The sequence below is a fragment of the Melozone crissalis genome, unplaced genomic scaffold (assembly GCF_028551555.1).
Source record: "Melozone crissalis strain CALT ecotype California unplaced genomic scaffold, PUWL_Pcris_2 ptg000026l_1, whole genome shotgun sequence".
Taxonomy (NCBI): Eukaryota; Metazoa; Chordata; class Aves; order Passeriformes; family Passerellidae; genus Melozone; species Melozone crissalis.
Window position 1 is genome coordinate 564,279 of NW_026535804.1, and position 27,834 is coordinate 592,112.

A 27,834-nucleotide genomic window follows, 5' to 3' on the forward strand; every position below is an offset into this window, starting at 1 on the left:
CTAGGTTTTTATTCGAGGGCCTGTGGCCGGAGTGGCCGGCTGGCTCCTGAAATTCTGCAATACACAGGATCATTCCCAGACTCAAGCTGGCACCATTTGCAACCCTGGGCTGGTTTGACAGTGCCAAGTGGCTCCTGAAAGCTGCCATCATGAACTGGGATAGTTGAATTTTGTTTGCCATGAAAAAGGCTGCTGTTTGATTTCAGGGGCCTTTGGCTGAGAGTGGCCGGCTGGCTCCTGAAATTCCGCAATATGCAGGATGGTTCCCCGACCTGCAAGGTGGCAGCACCAGCATCAGCCTCTGGGAGTAGAGAGCACAGGGAAGGTGTCTTGGGAACAATGCTGGGAGCAGAGAGCACAGGGAAGGTGCCTGGGAACAAGGCTGTGCTCCCAGGAGGGATGAAGAGAGCACAGGGAAGGTGTCCTGGAACAAGGCTGGGAGCAGAGAGTATAGGGAAAGTGCTCTGGGAATAAGGCTGTGCTCCCAGGAGGGATGAGGTGGCTCCATGGGCGGTTTGTCACCAAGGGAGGTTTGTCACTGCTCCCAAGACACTGTGGCTTCCTTCCCCTGTTGGCGCAGCCTCTGATTCAGTTGTCTCGGGAGATTCAGCCGTGCTGTCCTGCCCACTGGTCTGACGTGGCTCAGCAGCATTTCTGGCCTTGTGCAACACCCAGGTGACACAGCGTGACCCAGAAAGGCCCGTGCAGGGTTCAGGGGAGAGCCAGGCTGGCTGGACACCCGGCTGGGGACAGGTGTGTGCCCTTCATCCTCGGGCTGTCTGCAGCAGTCCATTGGAAATGCAGCGTGGATAACCCACGGATGGATGGATGGGAGGTGGCCATGGGGACAGAGGCTGCCGTGGTGGCATTGTGCCCACCGGCTGTCCCAGACGCGGTTCGGGACACGGTCTCTGCCGAGGGAAGCACGGGGGCATCCCGGCCGCCCCGCCCACCGCTAATGACAGCACGGACGCTAATTACAGGGCAGGCAATTAAACACAAAGCCAACCGGAGTATCGGGGCAGTGCCGGGAGCTGCGGGGCACGGCCCGCCCGGGAGCCCTGCAGAGGAACCCGAGCAGCCCGGGAACGGCGGGGACAGCTCTGGGGCAGCCCCGGAGGGACGCGCCGTGCCCAGAAAACGGGAATGAGAGAGGCACGATGGACAGGGACGGCCCTGGAGGCTGTCAGCTCTCCTAAGTTCACCTCGGGCTAGAGGGGGTCCCTGGGGGAGCTCCAAAAACCTCCGTTCACCGGGTTCCCTGCTCCGGGGACAGACACAGTGTGCGAAGGACGAGGCAGCAGGCGCGGGATGCGGAGGAAGGAGGAGGAGCTACCCCTGCCCGCTCCAGAGCTCCCCGGAGGGATGGATGTCCTGGGCCCCGAGGGATGGATGTCCTGAGCCCCGAGGGATGGATGTCCTGAGCCCCAAGGGATGGATGTCCTGAGCCCCAAGGGATGGATGGCCAGGGATCTCGAGGGATGGATGTCCTGAACCCTGAGGGATGGATGGCCAGGGATCCCGAGGGATGGATGTCCTGAACCCTGAGGGATGGATGGCCAGGGATCCCGAGGGATGGATGTCCTGAGCCCCGAGGGATGGATGTCCTGGGCCCCGAGGGATGGATGTCCTGGGCCCCGAGGGATGGATGTCCTGAGCCCCGGGGCAGGGACGGTGTCCATGCCCGTGCCTGGCTGAGCCCCTGCTGGCGTCACCGGGACCGAGCGGCTGAGGACGGGCAGGGGGCAGCTCCCGAAGGCCGCAAAGGGGGGAGGGCGGGACCATCTCACCCCGGGAACTGCCGGTGGGACGGGGGCGAGCGGGGAGGAGGGGATCCCCTCGCCGGCGGGACAGGGGCCAGGGGTTAAAGGGGCGAGCGGCTGTACCGGGAAGCGGCACTGGGGAGCGGCACCGGGGACTGGCACCGGGGAGCGACGCCGGGAACCGGCACCGGAGAGCAGCACCGGGGATCGCCACCGGGAGCGACACCGGGGACTGGCACCGGGGATAGCCACCGGGAACAGGCACCAGGAGCAGCCCTGGGGAGTCGCCCCGGAGACCGACACCGGGGAGCGACACCGGGGAGCGACAACGGAGACCGGCGCGGGGACTGGCACCGGGGGCCAGCACCGGGAGCGGCATTGGGGACTGGCACCGGACAGCGGCACCGGCACCGGCCCCGGACAGCGGCCCAGGACAGCGGCGCCGGTGAGCGGCACCGGAGGCCTGTACCGGGGACCGGCTCCGGGAACTGGCACCGGGGAGCGGCACCGCCCAGGCCCCGGCCCCGCCCCTGGGCCTGCCCCTCATGTGACGACAGCGCCCCCGCCCCCGCCGGCTCTTGCATCACGCGCCGGCCTCGCCCCCCAATCCCCGGATGAGGCGGCCCCGGCGGGCGCGCGCGGCGGCGGCTGTGACAGGGGATGCGCTCCGGTGAGCGGCGGCGCCGGGCCCGGCTCGGGGCTCCCCGGGTGGCCCCAGCGAGCGGGGCCTGGCGCGGCGGGCGGGGGGCGCGGGCCAGGCGGGGAGGGGGCCGGGGGTGCTGCGGGACCGCTCCGCGCCGCGATTGGCTGGAAATTGACAACGGGGCAAGGCCCTCCCCCGGGCCGCGCCATTGGCTGCGGGCGCGGCGGCGCCATCTCCCATTGGCCGCGGGCGGTGTCAGTCACGGCGCGGCCCCGCTCGGCCGCCGCCCTGGCCGGACCCCGGTCCCTCCGCCGGGAGCGCGGCGGGAGCGGGGCCGGGGGTCGGGGCTCGGAGCTGCCTCGGGCCTGCCCGCCGAGGCTCGGAGCTCGGAGTTTCCCCGGGCCCTGCCCGCCGGGTCTCGGGGGTGTCCCGGGCCCTGGCGGGGCGTTTTCCCGTCACTGGCAGCGAGCTAGACGCGTGGTTTGCGTCTATTCTCGTAAAATCCCTGATCGATCATATGCCCAGGGCGCAGCGTCTTTTTCAGGAACAAATTCCTCCGGAATTGGTGCTGGGATGCTGGAGGGGAAGGGAGGAGGTGATGGAGTCATCCCCCTGGGGGTGCTGAGGACAGGCGGTGGAGCTCTGTGCCCTGCTGGGTGACACGGCTGTTTGCTCCTAGGCTGGACCCACAGGTCCCTTCCTGTCATTCTGCGGTCTCGCTGGGTGTTTGTCCGTCATTCCGTCCGTCATTCCGCCAGTGTTCCTCTCCGGGGTTGGTATCCTCCCCGAGAGCCCCGTGTGCTGTGCCTGAACGTACCCTCCCGGGTGATGAGCGTGACCCGAATTGCAGCAGACGGGCTGGAAGGATGCGCAGGGAGGAGAGCGGCGACATCCCCGAGCCGGCCCCGGGCTCCCACCGGCACAGAGCCCCGGGCTCCCACTCACATCCCTGTCCTTCCCGGGGAGCAGAGCTGAGCCATCCCCCTGGCTCAACCCTGTCCCCAGAAGGAGCAGAGCTCTGTTCCCACCGGCACATCCCTGTCCCCAGGGGGAAAAGAGCAGAGCTGAGCTCTCCCACCCGCAGCCAGCTCTGCGCTGGGAGTGACTCAGGGCTTCTCTCTTCCCCCTGCCTTGACTTGCTCACAAGTGCAGGAGTTTGGCTGCCTGTGGCATTTGTTGCCTGAGAGGTGGTTAAATACAAGAAACTGCTGTAGGGGATAATACTGGATACTTCAGATACTTTTTTTCTTCCTTTGCATTTTTTTCCAACCCCTCCCAAGAAACAATTCCTTGTTGAGGAAGGAATTGTTCCTGCTGAGAGCTGGTGGCCTTTCCAAGGTCAGTGTTTTGTTGGAGATATCAGTAACTGTAAGAGGAAGAAGCTGTCCCAAGGCAGAAAAGAGTCTGGGAAGCTTTTAGATCTTTTGGAAAGGGCTGCCCAGGAAGGTGGTGGAGTCCCTATCCATCCCTGGAGGTGTTCATGGAGCTCCTGGATGAGGCACTCAGTGCTCTGCTCTGGTTGACAAAGTGGTGATTAGTCAGAGGTTGACTTGATGATCTCAGAGGTCTTTTCCAACCTCAGTGACTCTGTGCTTCTATATTTATTTATTTAAATGGCACTTTGATGTGTTTGCAGTGTGACTGCACAGACAGGCTGGCTGATGGTGCCAGTTAACTGTGGCTTCACAGGATGTGGATAAAGAGTGTGGATCTGGGATTAATAGTCTTAGATCTGCTCTGTTTCCTGTCTGGGCTGTGCATTTTTGTGTTGTTGTATACGTGGAGGCAGAGTCCCGGTGAGAAGGTTTAATAATTTAATTAAACTTGTCACTGGGAGTCCCAGAAGTGAAGGAAGAGGCAGTGTTTGACTCAGTGTTTGTCAGCCTTCCTTCCTTTTCAGGAGAAAACCCTCCCTTTTCTCCCCCTGACTCTTTGGAGTTTCCAGATACATAACATAATTCCTCATTTGGTGGAGAAGGACAGAGAAGGGAAAGGAAAATAAGAAAGTGGAGAGAAAGCATGAGACTGATGATGTCTGTGACCTTGGTGTCACAAGGAATCTTGTCTCTGCTGCTGGCAGCAGGCTGCCAAGAAGTACAGGAACAAAGCACAGTTTATGCCCTCAGCCCATTTCATTGGTTTTTTGAGGTGCCAGGAAAGTCAGACTGCAGAAAGGAAATGGTATTTTTGCAGCCCTTGATGTTTGTGACACGGCAAACATCATCAGATAAACCAGGGAGTGTGTTCACAAAGTGCCTGCACTGCTGTGCTGCCCTGACCCCAGGCAAAGCCAGGCCCATCAGAGCAGATTTTTCATGATGTGCTCATGTCCCTCCAGGGCTCTTCTGTCCCCACAGCTCAGTTGAAGGTTGTGCTGGTTCCTTCTCCTGATCAACATAGAGTTTGGGGGGATACTTTTATTATTCTGTTTATTATTCTGTTTAATATTTTGTTAATATTTTGTTAATATTCTGTGTATTATTCAGTTTAATATTCTGTTCAGAGCCCCTCTCTGCTGGGAGCTGGTCTGGGATCCATTTTGGGGGTTATTTTTCAAATCCATTTTACCTCCTCCCAGCACTGGTAGAACTTCAAAGCTGTAAAAGCAACATAATTCATTTTGGCAGAAATCCTGCTGAGTGCTTTTCCCTTGGAATTCCTTGGTCACTGTGTGGTGTCCAGAGGCATGTCACCCTCTGGGCACTGCCTTCCAAGGAGATGTTGTCATCATGGTTTGGATTCTGGGGTGACAGGCAGGCCCAGGGGACCTGGAGCTGTCCCTGGTGCAGGCTGTGTGTGCCACAGCCTCCCAGATACGCCATTGCTGCTGCCAGGGTTGCCCTGGTGTTCCTCAAGGTTGGAACTGAAAGCAGCAGAGCTTGAAGATGGAGGTGGCTAGGTGGTCTCAGAGGGGTTCAGGTCCTGACAGCCCGTGTCAGCTGCCAGCCTGCTGTGGGTGAGTGTCGGGATATCTAGCTTGTCAGAGTGACCCCAAGAAAAGTTGGAAAGTCTCTTTTCCCAGCCCAGTGCTTGAAGAATGAGTCAGGGCTCTTCATTTCTTGGTCTCAAGGTTGTTAATTTTACCTTATCTATAAAATTCTTCCTCCTGCCCTGCCGAGGTCCATCCAGCAGGACAGTTCCAGGCACTCTGCCTGCCCCCAGGGTGGTGTTATGTCTTTATACTAAAAACTATGTGTACAATGTTTACAATTACTTCCCAATACCTATCACCTATGTTAGACAGTGAGCTTCTACTCTAAACCAATCCAAAAGTGCCAACATCACAGCAGAAGATGGAGGCCAAGAAGAAGAAGAAGGAGAAGGGCTGGACACACCCAGACCCCTCCATCTTGCCCTCCTGAATCCCCATTCTAAAAACCCCAAAATCTACTTTTTAACCCCATGATAAATTCACTATCATTCTATTTAATTTGTCGTGGCTTGCTGATCTTCATCCAAGGTTGGTAATTTGCTCCGCAGGTCATAATCAAACCCACAGGTGTTTTGGGCTCCATGCCAGGGTCTCTGAGCCTCCTGGCAGGGGTCTGGGCTGTTCTGGACAGCCAGAGGCATGTTCTGGGTTCGAACAGGTGAGGATCAGAGCTCCTGGTGCCCACCACACCTCACCTCAGCCTGCCCAGGAGCGGGGAGAGGCTGGGGCAGAGACAAGCAAATCCTTTCCACAGGCAGAATCTCCTGCTCAGTTTGCTGGTTGCTCCTCTCTGTGTGGGTTCATCCCTCTGGAGTTCCTGGGTATGAAGCTGGGAGCAAATTATCCCAGTGCTCAGGCCAGGGTGTTCTGGGACAGGGACATCTCCAGGAGCCTTTCCTTCACCTCTGCAGTTGCTGAGCCTGCAGCAGAAGCACCAGCCTCTCCTTTTTTAGTCACTTCTGTGAGGTTACTTGGGAAGAAGAAGAGGTCAAATGTCTGAAACTTCCCATGTTTGTGAAAGCAATAAATATTTTTAATAGAAAATTCTGATACTTTTGGTAGTCGTAGGTTGATTTCTGAGAAGAGGCTTTTTGCATCAGTCCCTTTCTTCTGGTTTCAAGGCTTCTAACAAAGTGCTGGCTCACTCTTCAAGGGTTTTCTTGTGACTGGATATCAAATATTCACCAGACAGATGAGTCCTGGCCATGTGGTGCAGAGCAGACATGTTATATTTGATTCATGAGGCTTGTTGAGACAACAAGGCTTTGCTGTGTAGTGCTTGGTTTATCTTAAAGGCTTTTCTGAGTTTGTACCAAGTTCTGCAGGTAGGGTTGGTTATCTCCTGCCTCCTGCGCTGCCCAAATTGGAAATGCAGGATTTATTTATTATTGCAGCAGAGCGAGGAGCATTGTGCTGACGCTGTGCTCTCTGACTTTCTTCTCTTGCTGACAGCTCCCGTGCTGCTGTTGTAAGAGAGAGGGAGGCATTTGTTGTGGTTCACTCGAGAACATTCAGTTCAGAAATAGAACTGCAGGGGAAGGTTCACTTCCCAGAGGTTCAGTTCCATCCCAGCCGTGGATACAGGCACGCATCCAGGCACGGATGGAAATCCGCCGGCTCCTGTTCCAGCAGGGCCAGACAAGCCCAAATTGATTGGTGACATCTGATCTGTGCCTTCTGTTTGTTTGTTTTCCATCTTCGAATAAGACAGTGCACGTTTGCTCTGAGTTTTGGCTGAAGGGCTCTGGTTGCCTTGCTGTGAGTCTTGGTTGGGTTTGCAGGGGGAAAATCAATATCTTCAGGAGCTGGAGGTTACCTGTTGGTCCTTGTGGTTTGAGAAGGTGAAGAATGATGGAAACAAGATTTCTTCCGCTTTTCTGCCCATGAATCAGCAAAAACAAGGAAGAGGAAGGAGAGCTGGCTGTGGACAGTCCTTGCTGCTGTGCTGGCAGCTCTGGATGGTGCCAGCCCTCCGTGACAGCGTCATTGCCTCCGAGAGGGGGGACTGGCAGCCAGCAGGCACTTGGACACTTTGTGATAGCCAGAGTGGGCTGTTATCTCCAGAGCTGAAGGCCACATGTGAGCTTGGCAGAACTTCTTGATCAGGTCCTGTTTGAGCTGGTTGCTTGTTTAATTCCGAAGGTCAGTGGATATTTGTGGTGTCTTGAGGGGAGGGGGGGATCAGCCAAGCATGGCTGGGGGAGTTCAGCCCTGTGGTTGGTCCTGTTTGAGTGGCCTTGCTTTGCTTCTGCTTAAATTTTCATGTTGGGTGTCTGAAAATCTTGGGCAAATGGGGTTGTGAGGAACAAAGCAGAAATTCATGAAGATCAAATAATATTAATTCTCTTTATAGAGCAGTATTTATGAGCTGGTTTTAAATGGGAGAGTGTGAGGCAATTAAAATCAGGAGGAATTCTTTCTGCAGCCACTTGAGATGCTGCAGGTACATCTGGGGTGACTTGCAGTGCTCAAAGTCATCCCTGCCGTGACGTGTGAGGGACTGGGTGACTTTGAGAGCCGGGAGGAGTGGGTTCCCCTCTGTGGGAAGGGGTGGGTCCCAGCTGAGAGCCGTGTTGGATTTCAGGCTGAGTGTTTTGGCCTTAGATTTCACCCCAAGCTTCACTGCAGTCACATGGAGAGCCTGGGGAGCTTGTTTAAGGTATGTGTTACACTTCAAGCTGTGCTTGTGCTTTCATGGCTTAGCTGAAGGTGGCTCCAGAGAGGTTTGGGGTTGGCTTTGAATGCAAGATTGCTTAAATTACTTTGAAAATCCTGTCTGCATGTTAGTTTGGTTATTTCTGGTGCATTCTTGAGCCTCTGGCTCTCGTGATATCCGCAGGATACTGCTCCTCTCGTTTTAAGGATGCTTTCGAGGTGGGAAAACAGATTTGTCCTGTACAAACCCCTCTGGGTTTAGACAAGTTCTTAACCTCCACACTGTGTTTTTTTAGAGTCATTGCAGCGTGGAGAAGTTCTTTCCTTTTCTCAGTGCAGAGTTGCTGGGTCCTGCTGACTTTGTCGGGGGGGTTTGAGAGGAGCCCCGGTGGTTTGAGGGTAGTTCTTGTCTGGGAGCAGCTTTGCAGCTGGAACTGTGCCCACGGAGCCGTGTTTTCCCAGGGCACTGTGTGAATGCTAAGCTGTGTTGGAATGAATTTGAGGGGGCAGCAGCATAAGCCTGCTCTCATTTTCCCTGGAAGACGCTGCTGCATTGTCTTGTCTGCTCCCTGAAAGCCTCAGTGTTGTTTGTCAAAGGCTGGATTCTGCAAGTGCCACGTATGCAAAGAAGCCCTGAATAGGAAGGACTGGCCATGCTGGTTCTCAGCTCCTGACAGAATTCCCAGGGCCAGGACAACAGGCAGCAGGCTGAGGCAAAGCACTTTTTGTTAAACTCTTGGTATTCTGTGGGCCTCCGCTCTCCCACACATGAGATCTGCGGGGTTGTCTGGCTGGGCTCTGATAACTCCTGGGATTTGCTCTCTGCTTGCACAATCCATCTTTTTGTGGATCATTCTGAGGGAATGGGCAGAGGTTGGCAGAGTGAAGGATTTTCCCATGGCCACATATGTGCTGGGAGCAGGTCTGGAAGTGTCATCATGCCCCAGCTCCCAGGTTGATATTTTGGTTTGCAGGGTGGCTGTGTGCTCTGATCCCTTTGTCCTGCCCCTTGTGAGAATACAAAAAGCAGGATAAAATATAAATATAAATAAAATAATAAAGAATACGAAAAGCAGGATAAAATAGAAATAAAATAATAAAGAATACAAAAAGCAGGATGTGAGTGCTGGAGCTCAGCAGTGCACACTGGTGTTGGCATCTGCAGCAGGAATTCACGTGCTGATCCCAAATCAGCAGATCCCAAATCCCTGCTGGTGGCATTAGGGATGGTGGGACACACAGAGCAGGGGCAATCATGACCTACCACACCCCTCACCAAGCAGGATGAGAGAGCTGGGGAAGATCTGGGAAGGCTGGGAAGGGAGAATTCCTGCCCAGAATTCCTGAGGCAGCTGAATCTCCTCCCTCAGGTGTGTGGAAGGAGAAGGTGCTGGACAAGGAGTCGGGGGCAAACACACCACCTGTCCTTGGCAGCCCCAGGCAGCCCCTCCCGGCCTTGAACAAGCTGCTGTGCCCGCAGGGATCCCTCAGATGTTGATCTCCAAGGGTGTGCCCCGTGTGAGCAGACAGGAAGGAGTCTTGTGCTTATCTCAGCTGCTTCTAGGAAATTATGTAAGACACTTGCACAAGCTTTTTTCTAGCCACATCCTGAATTTTACTGACAGCCCGCTTGGCTGCTCACCTTTTGAACCCAGCTCCTGAGCTGTGGGAGCTGAGCCTGTGCTGTGCTTTATCTGGTTTATTCTGGGGTGAATGTGCTCCCTGCTGCTCTGAGCCTCTCTGGTTTAGAGCTAGTCAGGGAAAGGTTGGAGGGGTTTGTGGAAGGGTTGGATCAGTGTTGATAAGTTCTGGGGACAGCACCCTGTCCTGTCAGTGGGAATCTCTGCCCAGGAGCTGCTGGGCACACCTGAGCTGTGCCAGGTGTCTGCTCTGTGTTCCCACTGTGGGACTGCAGCAGTCCAGGCAGGAATACTGAGCTCCACATCCACAGCTTCTGCACAGGGCTTGGGACCTGTCCCTGTGGAGTGACTTAGCTGCCTTGGTAACGGCTGATGCAAGTGCTCCCAAAGAAAATCCTGTCTGAAATTTGTGATGGGAATGGCTCCACAGGTACCTCTCATTTTCTCAGTGCAGGAGAGGAAACCCCATCCCTTCTCCTGAGCCATGACACATTTTCTTGTGCAGCAAAGCTGTGCCGTTAAATGAACCCAGTGTGAGGTTGGAGGTGGATTTGAGGTGCTTGGCACTCTGTGGATCATTTGCTCTTGGCTTGTGGCAGCTGCAGGCTCAGCTGGAGAGCCAATGTGCCACTTCCGCCTTGCTGTGCTTGGCCTGGCTGCCCTCTGGTGAAAGCAGGGGGTTGTTCTGGCCCACTTTGAGGTGTCAGGAATGTGGGTCACTGAGATACAGAACACATTAGTGTGACAGTTTTAGCCTGAGGGGACAGGCTTGGCTGGGAAGTGATGGCTGTTAGAGTCAGGACTTTTAGGTCAGCTCTCCTGATCGATGGGCTCGGTGCAGGCATTGTTCACAGCCTCTGCCTGGAGCTTGGGTTCACCCCCTTCTTTTTTGGGGTGGTGGGGACAGAATTTGAGGCTTGGCTTTGTAAGGAGAAAAAAATATGCCCTAAAGAGCTGTGGGATTGCCTGGGGAGGGCTCAGCAATGGTGCATCTCCTGGAGGGGTCTGAGCATTCTCTTGGTCCTGCTCTGCATTTTATCTCCTTCATCACCTCTGACACCTGGTGTGTGCTGAGGCCTCTGATGTGTCCTCTAGACCATATAAAACCATAAAACCACACCAGAGGTATGTTGGGTTGTGTTTCCTGTGCTGGCTGATAGCCTGGGCAGTCCAAGAAAGCAGGATCCTCATGGAGAGGGGATCTCCAGTGCCTTGATGTGGGAAACTTCTCTGAACACTCCTCTTTGATGTGACCATGTCATTTCTGGGACAGGCTGATCTTCCTGTGGCTGGCTGAGGCAGCAGGACCACGTGGATAATTCCTGTAACCTGCATGTGACACAAGTGGGAATTAACCAGGACTTGCTGCAGGAAGAATGAGTTGAGTTTTGATGTGCACACATAGCTGTTTGTGCTTACCTCACCTGGAGTGCTCGTCCTCCTTCCCTGCTCACCTTGCAGCTCTGAAAGCAACCTCAGTGCAGTTACTGTGTGGTGGCAGGAGGCAAAATCTCTTCAGAACATTTAATGGGGTAAAGTGGAAACTGATAGCTGTGAATTTGAGTGTGTGACAGCTGTGGGCCTGAGAGGCCTTGTGGTGTGGGAATTCTTCATCACTCAGGGTCACTAATTGTGGTGATGTTCACAGGGGTTTTAGGATGAGAGAAGAGAGGAGGATCTGACTCCATGTTTCAGAAGGCTGATTTATTATTTTATGATATATATACTATTAAAACTATACTAAAATAATAGAAGAAAGGATTTCATCAGAAGGCTAGCTAAGAACAGAAAAAGGAATGATAACAAAGGCTTGTGACTGACTGAGACAGTTTGGACAGCTAGATTGTGATTGGCCATTAATTAGAAACAACCACATGAGACCAATCACAGATCTACTTGTTGTATTTTATAGCAGCAGATAATCATTGTTTAGATTTTGTCTTTGAGGTCTCTCAGCCTTTCAGAAGAAAAAATCCTAAGGAAAGGATTTTTCATAAAACATGTCTGTGACATTGTGGCACCACTGGAATTTTGGTGGCAGCTACAAAATACAGCCAGCCCTTCTGCTCTTATTCCAGCTGCTCCAGGAGCCCTTTCAGAGGCTGGGTAAAGCCCTGGGGCTCCTTGGGGCAGCTCTGAGTGCTGGATGAGCCCTGCAGGCACTCCTGGCATCTGCCTGTGGGTGCCAGTCCTGGTGCCTGGAAAGGACTGAGCAGAGATTTTGGAGTGATCTGCCTGGGTTTGTGCTGAGTGTAACCCTGTGTTTGTGTCCTGCAGGTTGTGTTGATCATGGACAGTGAAGAAATTCCTACTTTCTCGAGTCCAAAGGAGGAAACTGCATATTGGAAAGAACTTTCCTTGAAGTACAAGCAAAGGTATTGTGGGTTTGCAAGCTGAATGTGGTTCTTAATGACCAGGATTTGGATCTTAATGATGGCTGTTTAATCTGTTCCTCTGCAAGGCCACACCAAGATGGTTATTAGATACTTCAGAGAAAACCTGTGAGAAGAGAATTCTCTGGAAAGGATTTCCAGCTTTAAAATTTCCATCTCTGTGGGAGCTGAGCGTTCCTTGCCCAGTGTCACCATGCCAAGAACTGCAGGCTATGTTTTGAGCGTGTTTGAGCAAGAGCAGAGCCTTTCTATGATCTTGTGTAATTAAAGTGCTGCCTTGAGTGGTATCTTGGTGTTTTATCACAAGAAGGTGCCTTTGGGCTTGCCTTGTATCATTCCTGTTCCCTCAAGCTTCTTGTAGTGGAGTTACTGGTATGAAAAGTGCCTGATTAGGTCTCTGCTGCATTTTATCTAAGTGTTCCATGGCTCCTGGTCCTGCCTGTGCCCGTGGTTTGCATAATTTACAGAGCTTTGGCACCCAAAGTGCCAGGAGAAACTGCAGCTGCTCTCAGGAGCAGTGCTGTGCATCTGGAGAGACTGGGGCATGGGCTGAGGTTTATTTGGAGTTAAATCCCTCTCAAACCCACAGAGCCCAAGGTCCAAGTAGGGTTTCTTGTTCGGATTGGGGTTTTTTGGGACTGTGTTGGGAATGTGGAGGGGCCTGTCTGTCTGGAGAACCCTGAGCTGTTCTTGTGGCTCAGGAATTCCATCTGAGGCACCCCTGGATGTGTTGTTGCCCAGAGCCTCGGTGGTTTTCTCTGCTGCTTGCTCAGGGCTCAGCCATTACGTGTGGTAAAGATGCAAATTTAATAAGCAAGGTATGTGGGGTGGCTACTTCTGGTATTCAATAACTCATAGTGGAATGAGGTAGGCATGTCCTGCCCTCCTGACTCTGCAGGATTTTTACTAACTTGAATTTTCCAGCTAGTGCAGAGATGCAGAAAATGTTGTTCTCTCTTCAGCTGCTGACCCAAATCTGGTTAAATGTTTGCTTAATTCATTGTCTGTTCCATAAAGTTTGCCAGCAGTGAGAGCTAGTGGAGCACAAAGTGCTGCTCAGGCTCCCTTGAATACTGTAAATAGCTTTGATTCCACACAGGCATTCCAGGTGGCTGCTGGGTTTGATGTAAGAGAATTCATTTCCTTCAATAGCTTAGCTTAATGCAATTTCTCTATTTTCCCATTTTTCTTTTCCCCCTTAGAGGCCTATGGCTGACACTTAGGTGCTTTAAAACTCATGTTTTTCAGCTTTTTCTTTGAGAAGAGCTGCAGTTTTGTTGTAACTTGGGAGATGCTGGCTTTGCCACTGATGCAATCCTCTCCTTGCAGCTTCCAGGAGGCTCGTGAAGAGCTGGCTGAGTTCCAGGAGGGAAGCAGGGAATTAGAGGCTGAGTTGGAGGCACAGCTAGTACAAGCTGAGCAGAGGAACAGAGATTTGCAAGCAGATAACCAAAGACTGAAATATGAAGTGGAAACATTAAAGGTAGGTTTTCTGTGTGGTAGTGCTGCTTTTCCTTTCAGCTCATCTTGGATCTCTTCTTGGATTTCTGGGCTGCTCTTGGACACTGAATATCCAAATTAAAAAGGAGATGTCTGGTTAAGATCCACACTGAAGCATGGCATGTACCCAAATAAGGCCAGGGACGTTTCTGGCGGAATTTTTCTCATTCAGACGTCATGAAACTTGGTCCTGGAGTTTGTGCTGCTTTGAATTCCCCAGGCTGTGCCAAGGAGGAGCTTTATTTGTTCCACAAGGAACAGCAGCATAGCAACAGGGCACAGCACAGGGGGTTTGCCAGGCCACTGCCTTGTCACCTTTCCTTGCAAACCAGTCTTGGTGCCCTCAGGGTCTCCCTGGTTTCATGAGACCCCAAAGAAAGCAGGAATTGGGTGATTTGTGCCCATTTTCAGGGAGCCTCCAGTCCATTCACAGCTGTATCTGTGGAGCCAGGAATTGCTGAAGGATCTGCAAAAGGTGGCTCTCAATTGATGCCTCTGTGCTAACAGGTTCTTGCCTCTCTTGTAATCTTGAAAAATCATTTTGGGCAGTCTTGGCTTATTTAGTGAAGACAGAGGTTAGAAATTCACTCAGTGGAATGAGGGTTTATGGGATTGCTTGGTGTCTCCAGTCCCAGCTGCACTTGCAGGGTCAGGATGTGTTTTAGGAGCTCAGGAGTTTCTCCATAGGCCCTCAGAGGGTTTTTGGCAGTGAATTCTTCTGTGGGCCTGGAGGTTTTGTGACAATTTCAGTGGCCCATTTTTGCCAATAGACACATCAGAATTTCTGCATTTGGGGTGTATGCTGCCAGGGCAGGGGCACAGAGGGGAGACAGGCAGGGCAGGGGCACTCAGGGGAGGCTGGCAGGGCAGGGGCACAGAGAGATGGCAGGGTAGAGGCACAGAGGGGAGGCTGGCAGGGCATTTGGATGTCTTCCTGCCCTCCTGGAGCAGCTGTCAGTGCAGGCTGATGGCAGCAGATGCAGGGCTGCATCCCTGACAGGCAGCTGTGCCATTCTGCACTGGGGCCAGCTCTGAGGCTCACAGCCTGTTCCTTCTCCCTCTCCCGTTTCTGCTCTGAATTACCAGCACTCCCAAACCAGCATGCTGCACACAGAGTGACACTTTTTTTGTCGCCTTTTTGTGCTGATGGCTTGGTCAGTGCCAGTAGCTGATATTTATCTCCCTGTGCTTTGTTTCAGGAGAAACTGGAGCACCAGTATGCCCAGAGTTACAAGCAGGTGTCGTTGTTGGAGGATGACCTGAGCCAGACAAGGGCCATCAAAGACCAGCTACACAAGTATGTGAGGGAGCTGGAGCAGGCCAACGATGACCTGGAACGTGCCAAGAGGTGAAGGCTGCAAACCCTCTCTTCCCTTTGAATTTTCACCGCAAAGATCTTAACTTTGCTATTCAGCTCGAGCATTTCATTGTTCCTTAAAGGGAAAATATCAGAAAAACCCCAAACAGCCCCAAGATTTGGGATTCTTTGAGCAGTGCAGTTGCCCCACCAGCTGGTTCCTGCTGCAGCAGGAGGAGAAGTGTGCTTTGTGCCCAGAGCCAGCCAGGCCCCTGCACTGCCCCTGATATTTGTGACTGGTATTTGTGGTGCTGCTGCCTCAGAGCCCCTTTGAAGTCAGAGTCTCCTGCTTTCTATAGTCCTGTTCAATCAGGCAGGCCAGAGGAGTGTCCTGGTGCCTTGCAGAGCAGCTGGAGGGAGCAGCCCTGCCCTGTCCTAGTGCTGCAATGAGCAGGCTGCAGCTGGCCACACCCACTTTGGGAGGAGGTCATGCTTCCCTTCTGCTCAGTGGGAACGCTGCCATTGATTCAGGGAGAGCAGGAATGAGCCTCTGGCCTTCTGGAGAAAAGGTCTGAGAGCTGAGCCCTGTTTGCACTAGGCTCTTAAGCCCATGACTAACTTTTGGCACTGGTTTTGGGAGGAATTGGGTCTGTCCCAGTGCTCTGCTGCCCACCTGGTTGGGCTGGGCCTGTGCAGAGCCCTGAGAGCACAGCCCCACCTGAGCTGGGGTGTGCCAATTTTCCTCACTCAGGGTCACCAAATGTAGAGTTTGCAGGCAACCATGACATGGGAAGAGATGAGAATCTCGACTCCATGTTTCAGAAGGCTGATACATTGTATTATGTTATGTTATGTTCTGCTATGTTATATTGTTTATATTATATTATATTATATTATATTATATTATATTATATTATATTATAATTGTATATTAAAACTGTACTAAAAGAACAGAAGAAAGGATTTCATCAGAAGGCTTGAAAGGAATAGAAAGGAAAAGAATGATAATAAAATCTTGTGGCTGCTCACAGCCTCGACACAGGTGGCTGTCATTGGTCATCAAGTAAAAACAATTCACATGCTGGGTAAACAGTTCTCCAAATCACATTCCAAAGCAGCAAAACATGGGGAAGCTGAAGCTTCTCAGCTTCTCAGGACAAAAGATCCTAATGAAAGGATTTTTCAGAAAATATGTCTGCAACACTGGTGCACTGATTAATGCTCAGCTTTGGAACATGGCTGGGGGAAAAGGAGCTCTGGGCTGGGAGAAAGGAGCTCTGGGCTGGCTCTTTCCCACATCCTTGGTACCTCTCTGAGAGCCAGATGCTATCATGTTCTTCTCATCCTTTTCTCCTGTTTCTTTGATTACCTCTTTCCTAAGCAGCATTTCCGTGGCTTTCAGATGCTTCCCTTGAACATAGCCCTGCTAACATTTTCCTTCTGTTATGCTTCTGAATAAGCTTTTATGCTGGCTGAGCTGAAGAACCTAATATTCTGGGTTTTGTTTCTAGGGCAACAATAGTTTCATTGGAAGACTTTGAACAAAGGCTGAACCAAGCTATTGAGAGAAATGCATTTTTAGAAAGTGAACTGGATGACAAGGAGTCATTGCTGGTCTCTGTACAGAGATTAAAGGATGAAGCAAGAGGTATGGCTGGTTTGGTTGGTTCTGGCTCCTGGTGCAGGGCTGGGTTGCTAAAGGAGATGTGCAACAAGCAGAGCTCATGTTTCTAGAAAGCCTCACATGATGAGACTTGAACTGCATGCTTCAGGTTTTACTGACAGTGTGTTCTTTGTATGTCCAGTGTAGCCAAAAAGAAAAATTTCCTCATTTAGGGCAGAATTAACAATTGATGAATTCAGGATTTTTAACACAAAAATACTCTGTTCCACAGATGTAAGAGAATTGAGGAAGTTGCTTCACAAGTTCCTCTTGCTGTGGGTTTACAGGAAGGGAAAGCACAGGAAATGACAGGGAAATACACGATAAATGATCAAGTAACTCTTAAAAAAATCTCTCCTGTGTTCCTTCTAAGCCCCTTGGAAATTGCCTTGAATGTATTATTTAAGATGTTCTGGTAAAAGCTGTGTTTAAACCTGTGGGAGATGTTTGGGATGGTGTCCTGGGATAAGATCAGGAGTTCCCCAGTGGATTTCACACTGAGGATTCTGGGGAAGCATTTTTACTGGTGCTATAAACTGATTTCTCTAACAGTGGAGGTTTCTGCTCATCAGCCTGTGCCAGCCGATAATGGCTTTAGAGGTTGGTGGTTTGAAACTTTGTTCCCTAAATGAAGCTTTCTAAAATATTCCTCATTTAAGGCCTGGAGCTCAGTGTAAGAACACACCTGACAGCAGGCTGGCATCTTTTGTTGTTTTTCTCCTCTATGAACCTTTTTGAAGCAAATCTGTGCCCCAGAAATTGTATTGGAAGCACAGGAATTTTGAAATAAATGTGAAGAAATAAATTTTCTGAGGGAGTATATGTATTGTAATGTGATATTAGAGCAATAAAACTGGAAAAACCAGCAAAACCCAGGGGACTGTTTTCTAGAACACTGGAACAATCAGTAAAACAGACATCTTGTTTCTTAGATGAGTCATTTGGACATTTTTAGCATTTGTGAGTTATTCCCCCTGGCAGGAAGCAGGAACAATAGCCTCTAAAAGAACTGGTTCTGTCCAAATCAAATATGACAGTTCCGATTGAATAGCCTCAGATCCTAAAAGAACTGGTACTGTCCAATTCCAATATGACATTTCTGATTGCACAGCCTCAGATCCTAAAAGAGCTGGTACAGTCCAACTCCAGTATGACATTTCTGATTGAACAGCCTCAGATCCTCTTCTGGGAGCCCAGGCAGATTTTCACTTCAGCTCTGCTGTTTTACCTAAAATCAGCTCTAAATATTTGTTACAGCTTTAAAGCTGTTATGTGCAGGTAATTTTGCTTTTGTACCAGATTGAGGCAAGGAATAGGAGTTCTGTGAAAGTGAAGTTACTCTGGCCCAAAAAGGAACAACTCACTTGGAATGTTTGTTTGCATCTTTCTGAGGATTTGAGAGACCCATTGCTGGGCTGGGCTGGGTGTTCCTGGTAGCAAAAAACTGTGAAAGGGGAAGGGATAAACTGCAGTCTGGGGAGGAAGTGAGAATAAAGCCAGGCTTTTCTAAGGCCCAGTCCTTTAGACTGCCCTCCAGTCTGATCTTTGACTTGTCAGGGCATCAAGAAATTGGCTGCAACCCTTGGACTGCCTTTGGCTTGTGTGCATTATTAACTGGGAGGAGAATGCAGGGAAGGGGAAGCACAGGAACAGATCACTGCTCTGTTCTCCCAGGCTGGGATTGAGGAGGAGCTGGGCCGAGCAGCAGCAGCAGCAGCTCCTCTTTGTGTCCAGCTGCAGTTTTGGGAATGTGGAGCACACACTGCAAATGGGGAAAAATCCTGATGTAAATCAGCTGCTCCCATGCCAGGGACAGGAGCTGTGTGGGGCAGGCAGGGATGGGGTGGGACAATGGGGGGATGATGGGGTGGGACAATGGAGTGGGATGGGACAATGGGGTGGGACAATGGGATGAGATAATGGGGTGGGATAATGGGATGGGGCTGCTCTGAGCACTGTCTCCACTCCTGGGGGAAGCAGCAGCAGGCACCAACCCAGGATTGGTGGGAATTTCCTGCTGCTGCCCCTCTCAAATGAACAGAGAGACTGTTTGTGAGTTTGTCAATCACTAATAAGGGATTTTATGGTTTTTTTTCCTTCTCTCAACCCTCAGACCTGCGGCAGGAGCTGGCTGTGAGGGAAAGGCAGCAGGAGGTGACACGGAAATCAGCTCCCAGCTCCCCCACTCTGGACTGTGAGAAGATGGACTCAGCTGTCCAGGCCTCTCTCTCCTTGCCAGCCACACCCGTTGGAAAAGGATCAGAAAATAGTTTTCCTTCCCCAAAAGGTACCATCCACAGGAATGGGGTCTGGTTGTGCTCCTTAAGGAACTAGAGGTGGATGGGGTGTGGATCTCACACATTTCCAAGTGTGTGTGTGATCCCAGGGTAGCAGCAGTGCATTTCAGGAGTAAATTTACTGATTAATGCTCAGCTTTGGAACATGGCTGGGGGGAAAAGGAGCTCTGGGCTGGGGGAAAAGGAACTCTGGGCTGGCTCTTTCCCACATCCTTGGTACATCTCTGAGAGCCAGATGCTATCGTGTTCTTCTCATCCTTTTCTCCTGTTTCTTTGATTATTCCTTTCAAAGAAGCTTTTCATGGCTTTCAGAGGACAGTGAAGGTTGGGGACTGCCTTTGGGGACAGGCAGGGTTTGCACCCTGCACTGAGGCCCTGCAGATACTTGGGAGTGCAGGGGAGTGCAGGGACTGATAATTCTGCTCCATGTGCAGCGGCAGTGGTGGGTGAGCCTGGTCAGGAATTTGGAGTCTCTGTCACCACAGTGACTTCCCAGGGGTCTGTGTGGGGCAGTGGGATCTCAGCCCAGCCCCTTTCCCATCTGGAGGGCTCTGGGCTGTCCCAGGGATTAACAGTGGGTGTTTCAGAGGCAGCTCTGGCTGCTGGGATGGATTGCAGTCAGTAGCCTTGCAGATGGAGAGGGCATGAACTCTGCTGGGGGGGGCTGATGGCAGCCAGGGCAGGAATTAAACTTTATCATCCTCCCTGCCTAGTGATCCTGCAGTTACCATGGGTGATTGTATGAAATGTCTGCAGCAAGACTGTAGATGTGTTTGGGGTTTGTTTTTAATGTAGAAGCTGATGTATTTAAATTTTTGAAGAACCTGGGCTGTGGAGGAGTGAAGTAATGAGAGGTGTCTGTGTTTGCAGCTATACCAAATGGGTTTGGAACCAGCCCACTCACTCCTTCAGCTCGAATATCTGCACTCAACATTGTGGGAGATCTGCTACGCAAAGTGGGGGTGAGTGCTGAGCTCTGCCTGTCCCTGGGGCTGCTGTCCCTGTGCTCAGCCACAACACAGCCTGGGCCCTGCTGGCTGCATTCTGGAGCTGCCAGATCATCCATTCACTGCTTAGTATTTGACAATGCTTTATTTTTAAAATTATTTTGATTTTTAAAGCCTGATCCTATGGTTCTGAATCAAATTTGGGATGACAAAATTCACATTTGGAATAACAATTTTTCAAGTGCTGGGTTAGACACGGCCAGCTTGTCCTTACCTTAGCTGGGCCTGCAGCTTCCTCTGCCTGGGCTGCAGAGCTGGAGCTCAGGCCCTGGGTGAGCAGGAGCTGGGATCTCCCTGCCAGGGTGGGACAGCTCCTCTGCCACTGAGATCTGCCACAGACACTGAAAGAAAAACCAGCCTGAAAACCTTTGGTAAGAAAGTGAGAAAATAAATTAGGAGAAAGCCAAATGCTCCCATCTTTGCCTGGTGGGGAAGTGAAATGCATGAGCCTTTAAAGGGATTACACTGTCAACAGAGAAGAACTGCTCTCAACATCTGCTGCAGTGCTGCTCAGGACCCAGGCTCTCCCTGTGGAAGCAGAAATGACTTTGGAGCTGCCAGGAGCTGCTCTGAGCTGTGGAGGTTGGAGTGTGAGAGGACCTCAGGGCAGCTGTGGCTGGCTGTGCCCTGTGCCCCTGGAGCCTGCCAGGAGCTGCACTGCAGACAGCTCACACAGTTGTTTTAGCAGGTTTGGACATGAAAAATGCCCTGGCTGCTCCCCTTGGAGCTCAGGCCTGGTTTGAAAGGGCAGCAGGACAGCTGGGGTTAGCAGTGACACGTTTCACAGGGGATCATTGTGAGCAAGAGGCTGCAGGGGATTTGGGGAGCTTAGTGCCAATCCCTGTGATTACTCTGCCAGGACAGGAAATGCCAAATAAGCAAGCTGCTCTCCAGCCTGCCTGAGCCACGCTGGCCCTGGGACAGGGCTCTGGAGCACTTAGGGGCTGCTCAGTTCTTTGGGGTCTGGCTGTGCCCCATCCCAAGCTTTGTCCTCCTGTCTCTGCAGGAGGTTTCCCCTCTGCTCCCCTGCCTGCAGCTGAGACAGGGCTCAGGTGACACTGCCTGTGGCCAGGGGACAATCTGTGACACCCAGAGCTGTCTACAGCTGCCTGCATAGTCCATAACCCCTAAATAAACTTCCAGGGATTCCTATAGGAGTGTGCCCAGGGCTCAATCACCAGTGGCAGCATGTCAGTGCCCTCTTAATACAATATTCTGTGCAGAGCAGGAGCAAAGCCCACATTTGGGGAGATGGATTTCAGTTCCCAGTGCAGGCATTTGCAATGTTCTGAAAGCTGTAATGAATGAGGGCTGTCTGGTACACCACGTGGATCTCCAGGATAAGGTGGATATTCAGCATCTGATGAGGGCAGAAAGGGCAGGTGATGCTCTGGACTAAAGGACAGAATCAGGATGTTGCTCCTCCTTCCAGGAGTCACTGGCACTTTACATGGGGGGAAAGAAACCTCACCAGGCCTCTTTGGAAGGGTGGCAGTGAAACTTTAGAAATTGACTTTATTTTGCAAGCCAAGATTAAGAAAGAAATTCCAGGAGACATTGTCCTGGTGAAAAAAAATAACTTTCCACATGCACAGTCCCTCTCAAAGCTTGAGGATTCTGCTTTAGGCTCTCAGTGCTCTGATCAGTTCAGGGCAGCTGCAGAGGGTAACTTCTGGGTAACTTCTGCTGGGATTTGGCTTCCTTATCTTGGGTAATTATTTCAGAGTTCGTCTGTTCTCGAATCTGAGCCCTCGTGGAGCTGAGTAATGTCTGGCAGTCTGCATCAGCATCTGTGTGTTCCTTTGTGGTGGGGTGATGAGGCAATGACAGCTTTGTTCCCGTTTTTTTGCCAAGGGTGATCACACTGGAGTCCTGATCATGGCAACCTGAGGCTCATGAGCAGCAAAACACTTCCCTCTTCATGGTGTCACTTCTTTAACACTGTCCTTTCCTCCCCTTTCACAGGCCTTAGAATCCAAATTAGCTGCTTGCAGGAACTTTGCAAAGGACCAGGCATCACGGAAATCCTACATTTCAGGGAACGTCAGCAGCGCCATGCTGAGCAGCAACGGCACCAAGTACCCACACCCAGGGCACACGTCCTTCTTTGACAAGGGGTGAGTCTGACACTGCTGTGCCCTCTCCTGCTCTGGCAAGGGGTGAATCAGGCACTGCTGTGCCCTCTCCTGCTCTGGCAAGGAGTATCAGGCACTGCTGTGCCCTCTCCTGCCTTGGCCAGGGGTGAGTTAGGCACTGCTGTGCCCTGCAGTGGCAGTGCCAGTCCTGCCCCATCACCTGGTGGCTGTGCCAACCCCAGGCTGTGAGGAATGAGTGCCATTGAGCCCTCTATGGGCATCTGTCCCATCTCCTGGTGGCTGTACCAAGCCCAGAAAGTGGGGAATGAGCCCTCTAAAGGCATCTGCCTGATCTGGTGGCTGTGCCAACCCCAGGCACTGAGGAATGGGCATCTCAGGGGCAGAGGAGGGGGTGCCCAAGCTGCAGGTGTGCTCTGGGGAGGTGCACAACCACAGCTGGAGATTCCCCCTCAGAGCCAGGGCAGGCAGGAATGTTCCCTGGAAGGAGGGAGGGAGTCCTGGAGCTCACACCCCCTCCAGGAGGGGAGGATGAACCATTGGTGATGGAGTTTGGCTCCTCCCTGCTGTGGGCCATCCTGGGAACAAGGACTCCGTGTGTGTGTGTGCTGAGAGCTCCCTCTGGGATGCTGGCAGTGCTGCTGCAGGAGGCATTCCCCAGTTCCTCACTGCTCAGGGCCACAGAGGTGGAAAGCACAGGGTTCTCCAGTGATGCTGAGGGCAAACAGCCTCCATGCTCCCTGCATATTAAATCTCAGTGCAGTTCAGTGCTGATAGTCAGCACTTCCCCAATCCTGCATTTATTTTAGAGGATATTTCAACCTGGAAGTGCCAGAGCAGCCAGCTGAGCTCCCCATATCCATCCTCAGCGGGGCTGTGAGGGAAACAGGACAAGATGCATCCTAAAAACTGGCCCTGGGAGCTTCTGCAGCTGCTGGTGTTTGGAAAGGAAAGATTGAGAGCCTTGAACTGCCGTGCAGATCAGCCTTTGGGGCTGTGTGAGCTGCCGGGTGGGCTGTCCCTCCCCAGCAGTGCTCCTGCAGCTGCAGGGAGGTGCTGGGCAGGGATTATGGCAGCTCCTGGCAGGCATCAGGGCTATATTGAGGTATGCTGGGACAATAAGCTGATTGCTCTCAGGGTGGGGGTCACTTTTAATTATGCAGATTGTCATCACACTCCTTATCCAGGGCTGGCTGCCTGGAGGGAGGAGCAGGCTGGGAAGGCCTGGAAGGAAATGCTGCAGCAGAGCTGAGGGTGGCAGGGACAGGAACAGGGCTGGAAGTGTTCATGTGCTTATCTGCAAGTGGCCAGAGGTGCTGCATGGCCCCCTGTCCTGTCCTTGTCCCCTCAGCCCCTGGGCTGCAGCATTTCCTCCCAGCAGGCTGTCCCTGAGACACTCTGTGCCCAGCAGGGCTGGCAGTGCCGGTGCTGTGCTCCAGGGCTGCTCTGGAAAGCCTGGCTGGGCCCTGGCAGCTGCACTGGAGGAGCAGCCCTGACCCAGGGGTGAGTGTGACCCTGACCCAGGTGTGAGAGTAACCCTGACCCAGGGGTGAGTGCAGCCCTGCTCCAGGTGTAATTCTGCTCCAGGTGTGAATGTAACCCTGCTCCAGATGTGACTCTGCCCCAGCTGTGAGCACAGCCCTGCTCCACTCTGCAGTCACTGCCCCAGGAGTAGCTGGTGGCTGAGTGCTGGGTTGGGCACAGATAACTCAGCCACACCATTACAGCTCTGTTACAGCTCTGTTTGCTCTGCCATTTCATTGAAATATCTGAGGTGTCTCCAGCTCTTGTCAACCTCCTCTTTAGGGGAGACCTGGAGCACAGCAAGGGCTTGCACCAGAGCTTGGCTGCAGACCTGGGGCAGTCAGGGTTTATCCGCTTGTTAAAGACTCAGCAGTGTCAGGTATAAGATCAGTTTCCTGCAGATTTGTCCCTTCAGGAACATGCAGGTTCTGTCCAGATGCCAGAACAGCACCTGAGGATGATCCTCAGGATGGATACTTGTATCTTGATGTTGTAATTATTGTTAATTGGTTGTTAATGTCAGTCCAGTTTTGTCCAGGAAGCAGAACTGCTCTGGGCTCTGCAGGACAGCCAGCCTGAGGTGCTTGTTCCCCTTCTGCAGTCCTGACTGTCCTCACAGCTGATGTTTATTCTTGGCTGATTTTGTGAATCCCTTGGGCTTTGTTTTAATGAAGGGGCTGAAGTTCAATGTGAGAAGTGCCTGTGCTCACACCCAGCACTCAGAGGTGTCTGCACTGGTACCCCCAGCCCTGACCACAATATCAGGCTGGGAAATCTGGGTTTTTCCAGGCTGGGAGATCTGTATTTTCCCAGTCCCTGATCCATTGGAAGGTTCCCTCGGAGAGGGGAGCTGTGTGTGGTGCAGTGATCTGTGCTGTGCTGCCCCTGCAGAGCAGCCTCACTGGGCAGAGCTCACTCAGCAGAGCTTTGCTTGGCCCCAGCTGCTCTGTGCTCAGGAATGTCATTTTTGTGTGCATAAACTTTCCCTTTCTCTCCACTAGGCGTGAGAAGGTCATATTCCCCACCTTGGTCATGGGTAAATGAATTCATTTGCACTGATTGGCTGCATGTGGTGTAACCTGGGGCTTGGGGCAGGGCTGGGGCTCTGCTAACTGCACGAGCTAGTTGGTAGTGCCACACTAATGGGCCCTGGTCAAAGCCTGAGTGCAATTGCTCTTTCTCCTGACTTGAAATAAACCTCTCTGCTGCTGTGACCTGTTGCAAACATAAGCCTTAGTGCTGCTTGCTTTGTTTAATTCTGTTTAATATTCTGTTTAATACTTCCATAAGTGCATGTTTCTGATGGAACTGGTCACAGCAGGGGCGTAGGGGAAGTGAGGTTTCATGGATGGAGTTCATGTGGAAGGTTTGTCCTCTGCTTGGGATTTTCCTCCAGCATTTTGTGGTTCTTGACCTGCTGATGTGCAGTGGTGTGGTTGTGGCTGGCAGGAAAGCAAACAAGGGCACAGGAAGGGGCAGTGTGGGTGGGGACAGCAGTGTCCCTGCTCTGTGTCACTGTCCCTGCCCAGCTGTGGCAGCTGGGAGCACCTGGGGCAGTTCCAGGTGTGCTTTAGCAGGTCCATTTCTCCTTCAGGCCAGGCTGGTCAGCCCCAGGAAAATCTTCCACCCAGGATTTGTTGGATATTTAGAGCTGAGGGAGTCTTGGGCGTGAGGTGCTAAGTACAAAATACAGCTTGAAACGCAGATTAATGATTAATGAGTCCAAATTAGTAATCAGGGCAGAGAGTGGTTGGACATGGACACAAAGCTTGTGGCACTGCAGGGACAGGCAGCCAGAAACATCCCTGAGGAGCCAGTGCAGGGACATTTCCAGCAGGGAATGCTGCTCCTGGCTGGCAGGAGCTCCCAGGAGATGTGGAAAAGCTGCTGGACCCACAGGCTACTGTGGGAAGGCAGGAGCTGCACAGCTCCAGCAGGACACTGGGGAGGGGGAGCCACTGCATCCTGTGGTTCAGCACTGGGAGCCTCCCCTGCAGCCCTGTGGGGACTGTGGGGCACAGAGCCAGCTCTGCTGGGCTGAGACACTGCTGAGAGAGAGAGTGTGTGTGTGTGTGTGTGTGTGTGTGTGTGTGTGTGTGTGTGTGTCCCCTCCCAGGCACAGGGACACGGAGCTGGGACACTGCTGAGTGTGTGTGTGTGTGTGTCCCCTCCTGGGCATGGGGACACAGGGCTGTGGCTGGGCTCTGACACAGAGCACTCAGTGCCAGGGCAGGGACAGGTGGGGATGCCCTGAGGGCTGCCCTGACCCTGCTCAGCCCCTGGTGAGCCCCAGCAGGCTCAGGCTCTGTGGCCGCTCGTCCCCCTGGCACAGTGACCTCAGCCAGGCCGTGCCAGCTCCAGCCCTGGCATGGGCATCCAGCTGGGCCCATCCTGCCCTGCTGGCAGGGATGGAGGAGGGAAGGAGGGAGGAGCAGGGTCACTGCAGTGCCTGTGCTGGCTGCTGCTCCCCTAACGGGCTGTCTCTTGTCCCCAGGGCAGTGAATGGCTTTGACCAAGGCCCCCCTGGCCTGGGGGGCTCCCGCCCGTCCTCGGCACCGGGAATGCTCCCCCTGAGCGTATGAGCCCCCAGGGCTTGGACTTGGATGCTTTTCTCAGCCCACCTCGAGAAGAACTGCTCCTGATTCCTCCCCATTGCCACCCCATTGCTGGAACATGGCCTGAGAGGAGACCCCGAGCCCACGGCCCTCCATGTCCTGTCAATACAGTTTGTTTTCTGCTCTCGCTGTAGTGGACGTTCTCTGCCCCGGCCCCGCCAGCTGCCACCTCTGCTGTGCTTGGGGACAGTGTCCTGCTCTGCCTGGGGGACAGTGAGTCCTGCTGTGCTTGGGGACACTGAGTCCTGCTCTGTCTGGGGGCCAGGCCCAGCCTTGCCCCCTTGGCTTTCCCTCTCCTCTCACTTAGGTCTGACAGAGCCTTGTCCCCTCCTCTGCCCTGCCCCTGCCAGGCCCTGCAGCTGCTCTCTCAGACCTCGTGGAAGTGCCCTGGGGTGGCCACTGGTGGCCCTAGGGCCATTGGCACTTGGGTACAGCCCCAGGTGCTGTCTCAGGGGCAGCCACAGCAGGGCTGGGTGAGCAGCTCCAGCCTGGCCAGGCCAGTTCCATCCCCACTGGACAGCTGGACACCTGGACACGCACACACAAAGCCAGGCACTGTGCCCATCCCAGCCCCCAGCTGGGCCTGGCATGGCTGAGCTGTTCTCCCTGGAGCAGGTGGGCAGTGCTGTGGCCAGGGGCTGTGCCCTCAGGTGTGCCCAGGGCAGGGCTGTGCCCTCAGGTGTGCCCAGGGCTGCCCCACAGCTCCCTGGCCCTGCTGGCCTCCATCCCTCACCCCATTCACAGCGACCCCATGGGAGCTTTAGGAAGCTGCTGCTCCCCCTGTCCATCACCCCTGTGCTGTAGGACTGGACTGTGCAGCCTCACCTGGAGGCTGCTCTGACACTTTGGGGTGACTGAACCTTGTGGGTCTTTCAGGCAGCACATTTGTGTGGTTTCTCTGTCCATGTGCCTCAGAGTTAGTGGATTTTTTTTCTGATCCAGCAAATGGAGCCAGGGTTGGAGCTGAGGGTTCAGCAGTCATCGGTCCGGGGCTCTGCAGCTCCCAGGTGGTTGAATTAAATGCTGAGAAAAAAACCCCACTGGCCCAGCAGTGGAGGTGGGATTGTCCCTTTGCCATTAGGGTTTGTATGGTCCTTCCTTCCTGTGCATCCTCTGCTGCATTTGACTGTTTACATTTGTTTTATTGTACATAGATTTGTAAACATAATACCTTTGCCTGAGGTCTTTGTACATAACTTGGGCTTTGTAGCTTTATTTATTCAGCCTCTCTCTGGCATGTTTCCATAGGATGTACCGTTCCACCCTGGTACCACTGACATGATGTGGTTTCAAAAGAATGAAAACAAATGAGAGTAATCTTCCAAAAATAAAGTTCTTTTAATGTGGAATCAGTGGATTTTGCAGAACCAGTGGCCGTGGCTCTTACTTTGTCCAGCAGGGTTTTCTGCCAAGCCCCGGGGAGGGCAGTGTTCAAGCAGCGCCACATTATCCCACACCCCTTCCCTTGGGAATGTTGCTCAGTTTGGGCAGAGGGCACTGGGCACTGCTGGGGCCATCCCAGCCTTGCTACTGGCACTGAGGAGGAGACACAATATTTCACTTGGGGAAGTCTTGGAAGCCTCCAGCTGAGACTTCCGGGGGATTTTTACTTCCTTAGAGCAGCTGGAAGGAGTTTGCTGGGCACAGGAGCTGGGCTGGGACCCTTCCCGGCCTGCTCCTTCCCCTCCCGGGCTGCTCCCTCCCTTCCTGGGTTGCTCCATCACCTCCCAGGCTGTTCCATCTTTTCCAGGGCTGTTCCATCTCTTCCTGGGTTGCTCCATCCCTCCAGGGCTGCTCCATCCTTCCCTTCCC

General features: G+C 52.9%; 1 protein-coding gene across 1 annotated transcript; it reads left to right on the forward strand.

Annotated features, from left to right (window-relative positions):
* Nucleotides 1-2,364: 2,364 nt before the first annotated feature.
* Nucleotides 2,365-27,389, forward strand: NDEL1 (nudE neurodevelopment protein 1 like 1). Its single transcript, XM_054278847.1, has 9 exons — nt 2,365-2,433; nt 11,911-12,008; nt 13,356-13,509; nt 14,726-14,874; nt 16,335-16,471; nt 18,600-18,773; nt 19,654-19,745; nt 21,756-21,907; nt 25,902-27,389. The coding sequence occupies exons 2-9, from the start codon at nt 11,923-11,925 to the stop codon at nt 25,987-25,989; spliced, it is 1,032 nt and encodes a 343-aa protein (XP_054134822.1). The 5' UTR covers nt 2,365-2,433; nt 11,911-11,922; the 3' UTR covers nt 25,990-27,389.
* The last annotated feature ends 445 nt before the right edge of the window (nt 27,390-27,834 follow it).

Bases quoted from the DNA above. Each gene is read 5' to 3' on its own strand.
- NDEL1 (XM_054278847.1), top strand. From the start codon at position 11,923: ATGGACAGTGAAGAAATTCCTACTTTCTCGAGTCCAAAGGAGGAAACT. The intron at 13,510-14,725 runs GTAGGTTTTCTG...GCTTTGTTTCAG, and splicing joins ATGAAGTGGAAACATTAAAG to GAGAAACTGGAGCACCAGTA. The intron at 19,746-21,755 runs GTGAGTGCTGAG...CCCCTTTCACAG, and splicing joins ATCTGCTACGCAAAGTGGGG to GCCTTAGAATCCAAATTAGC.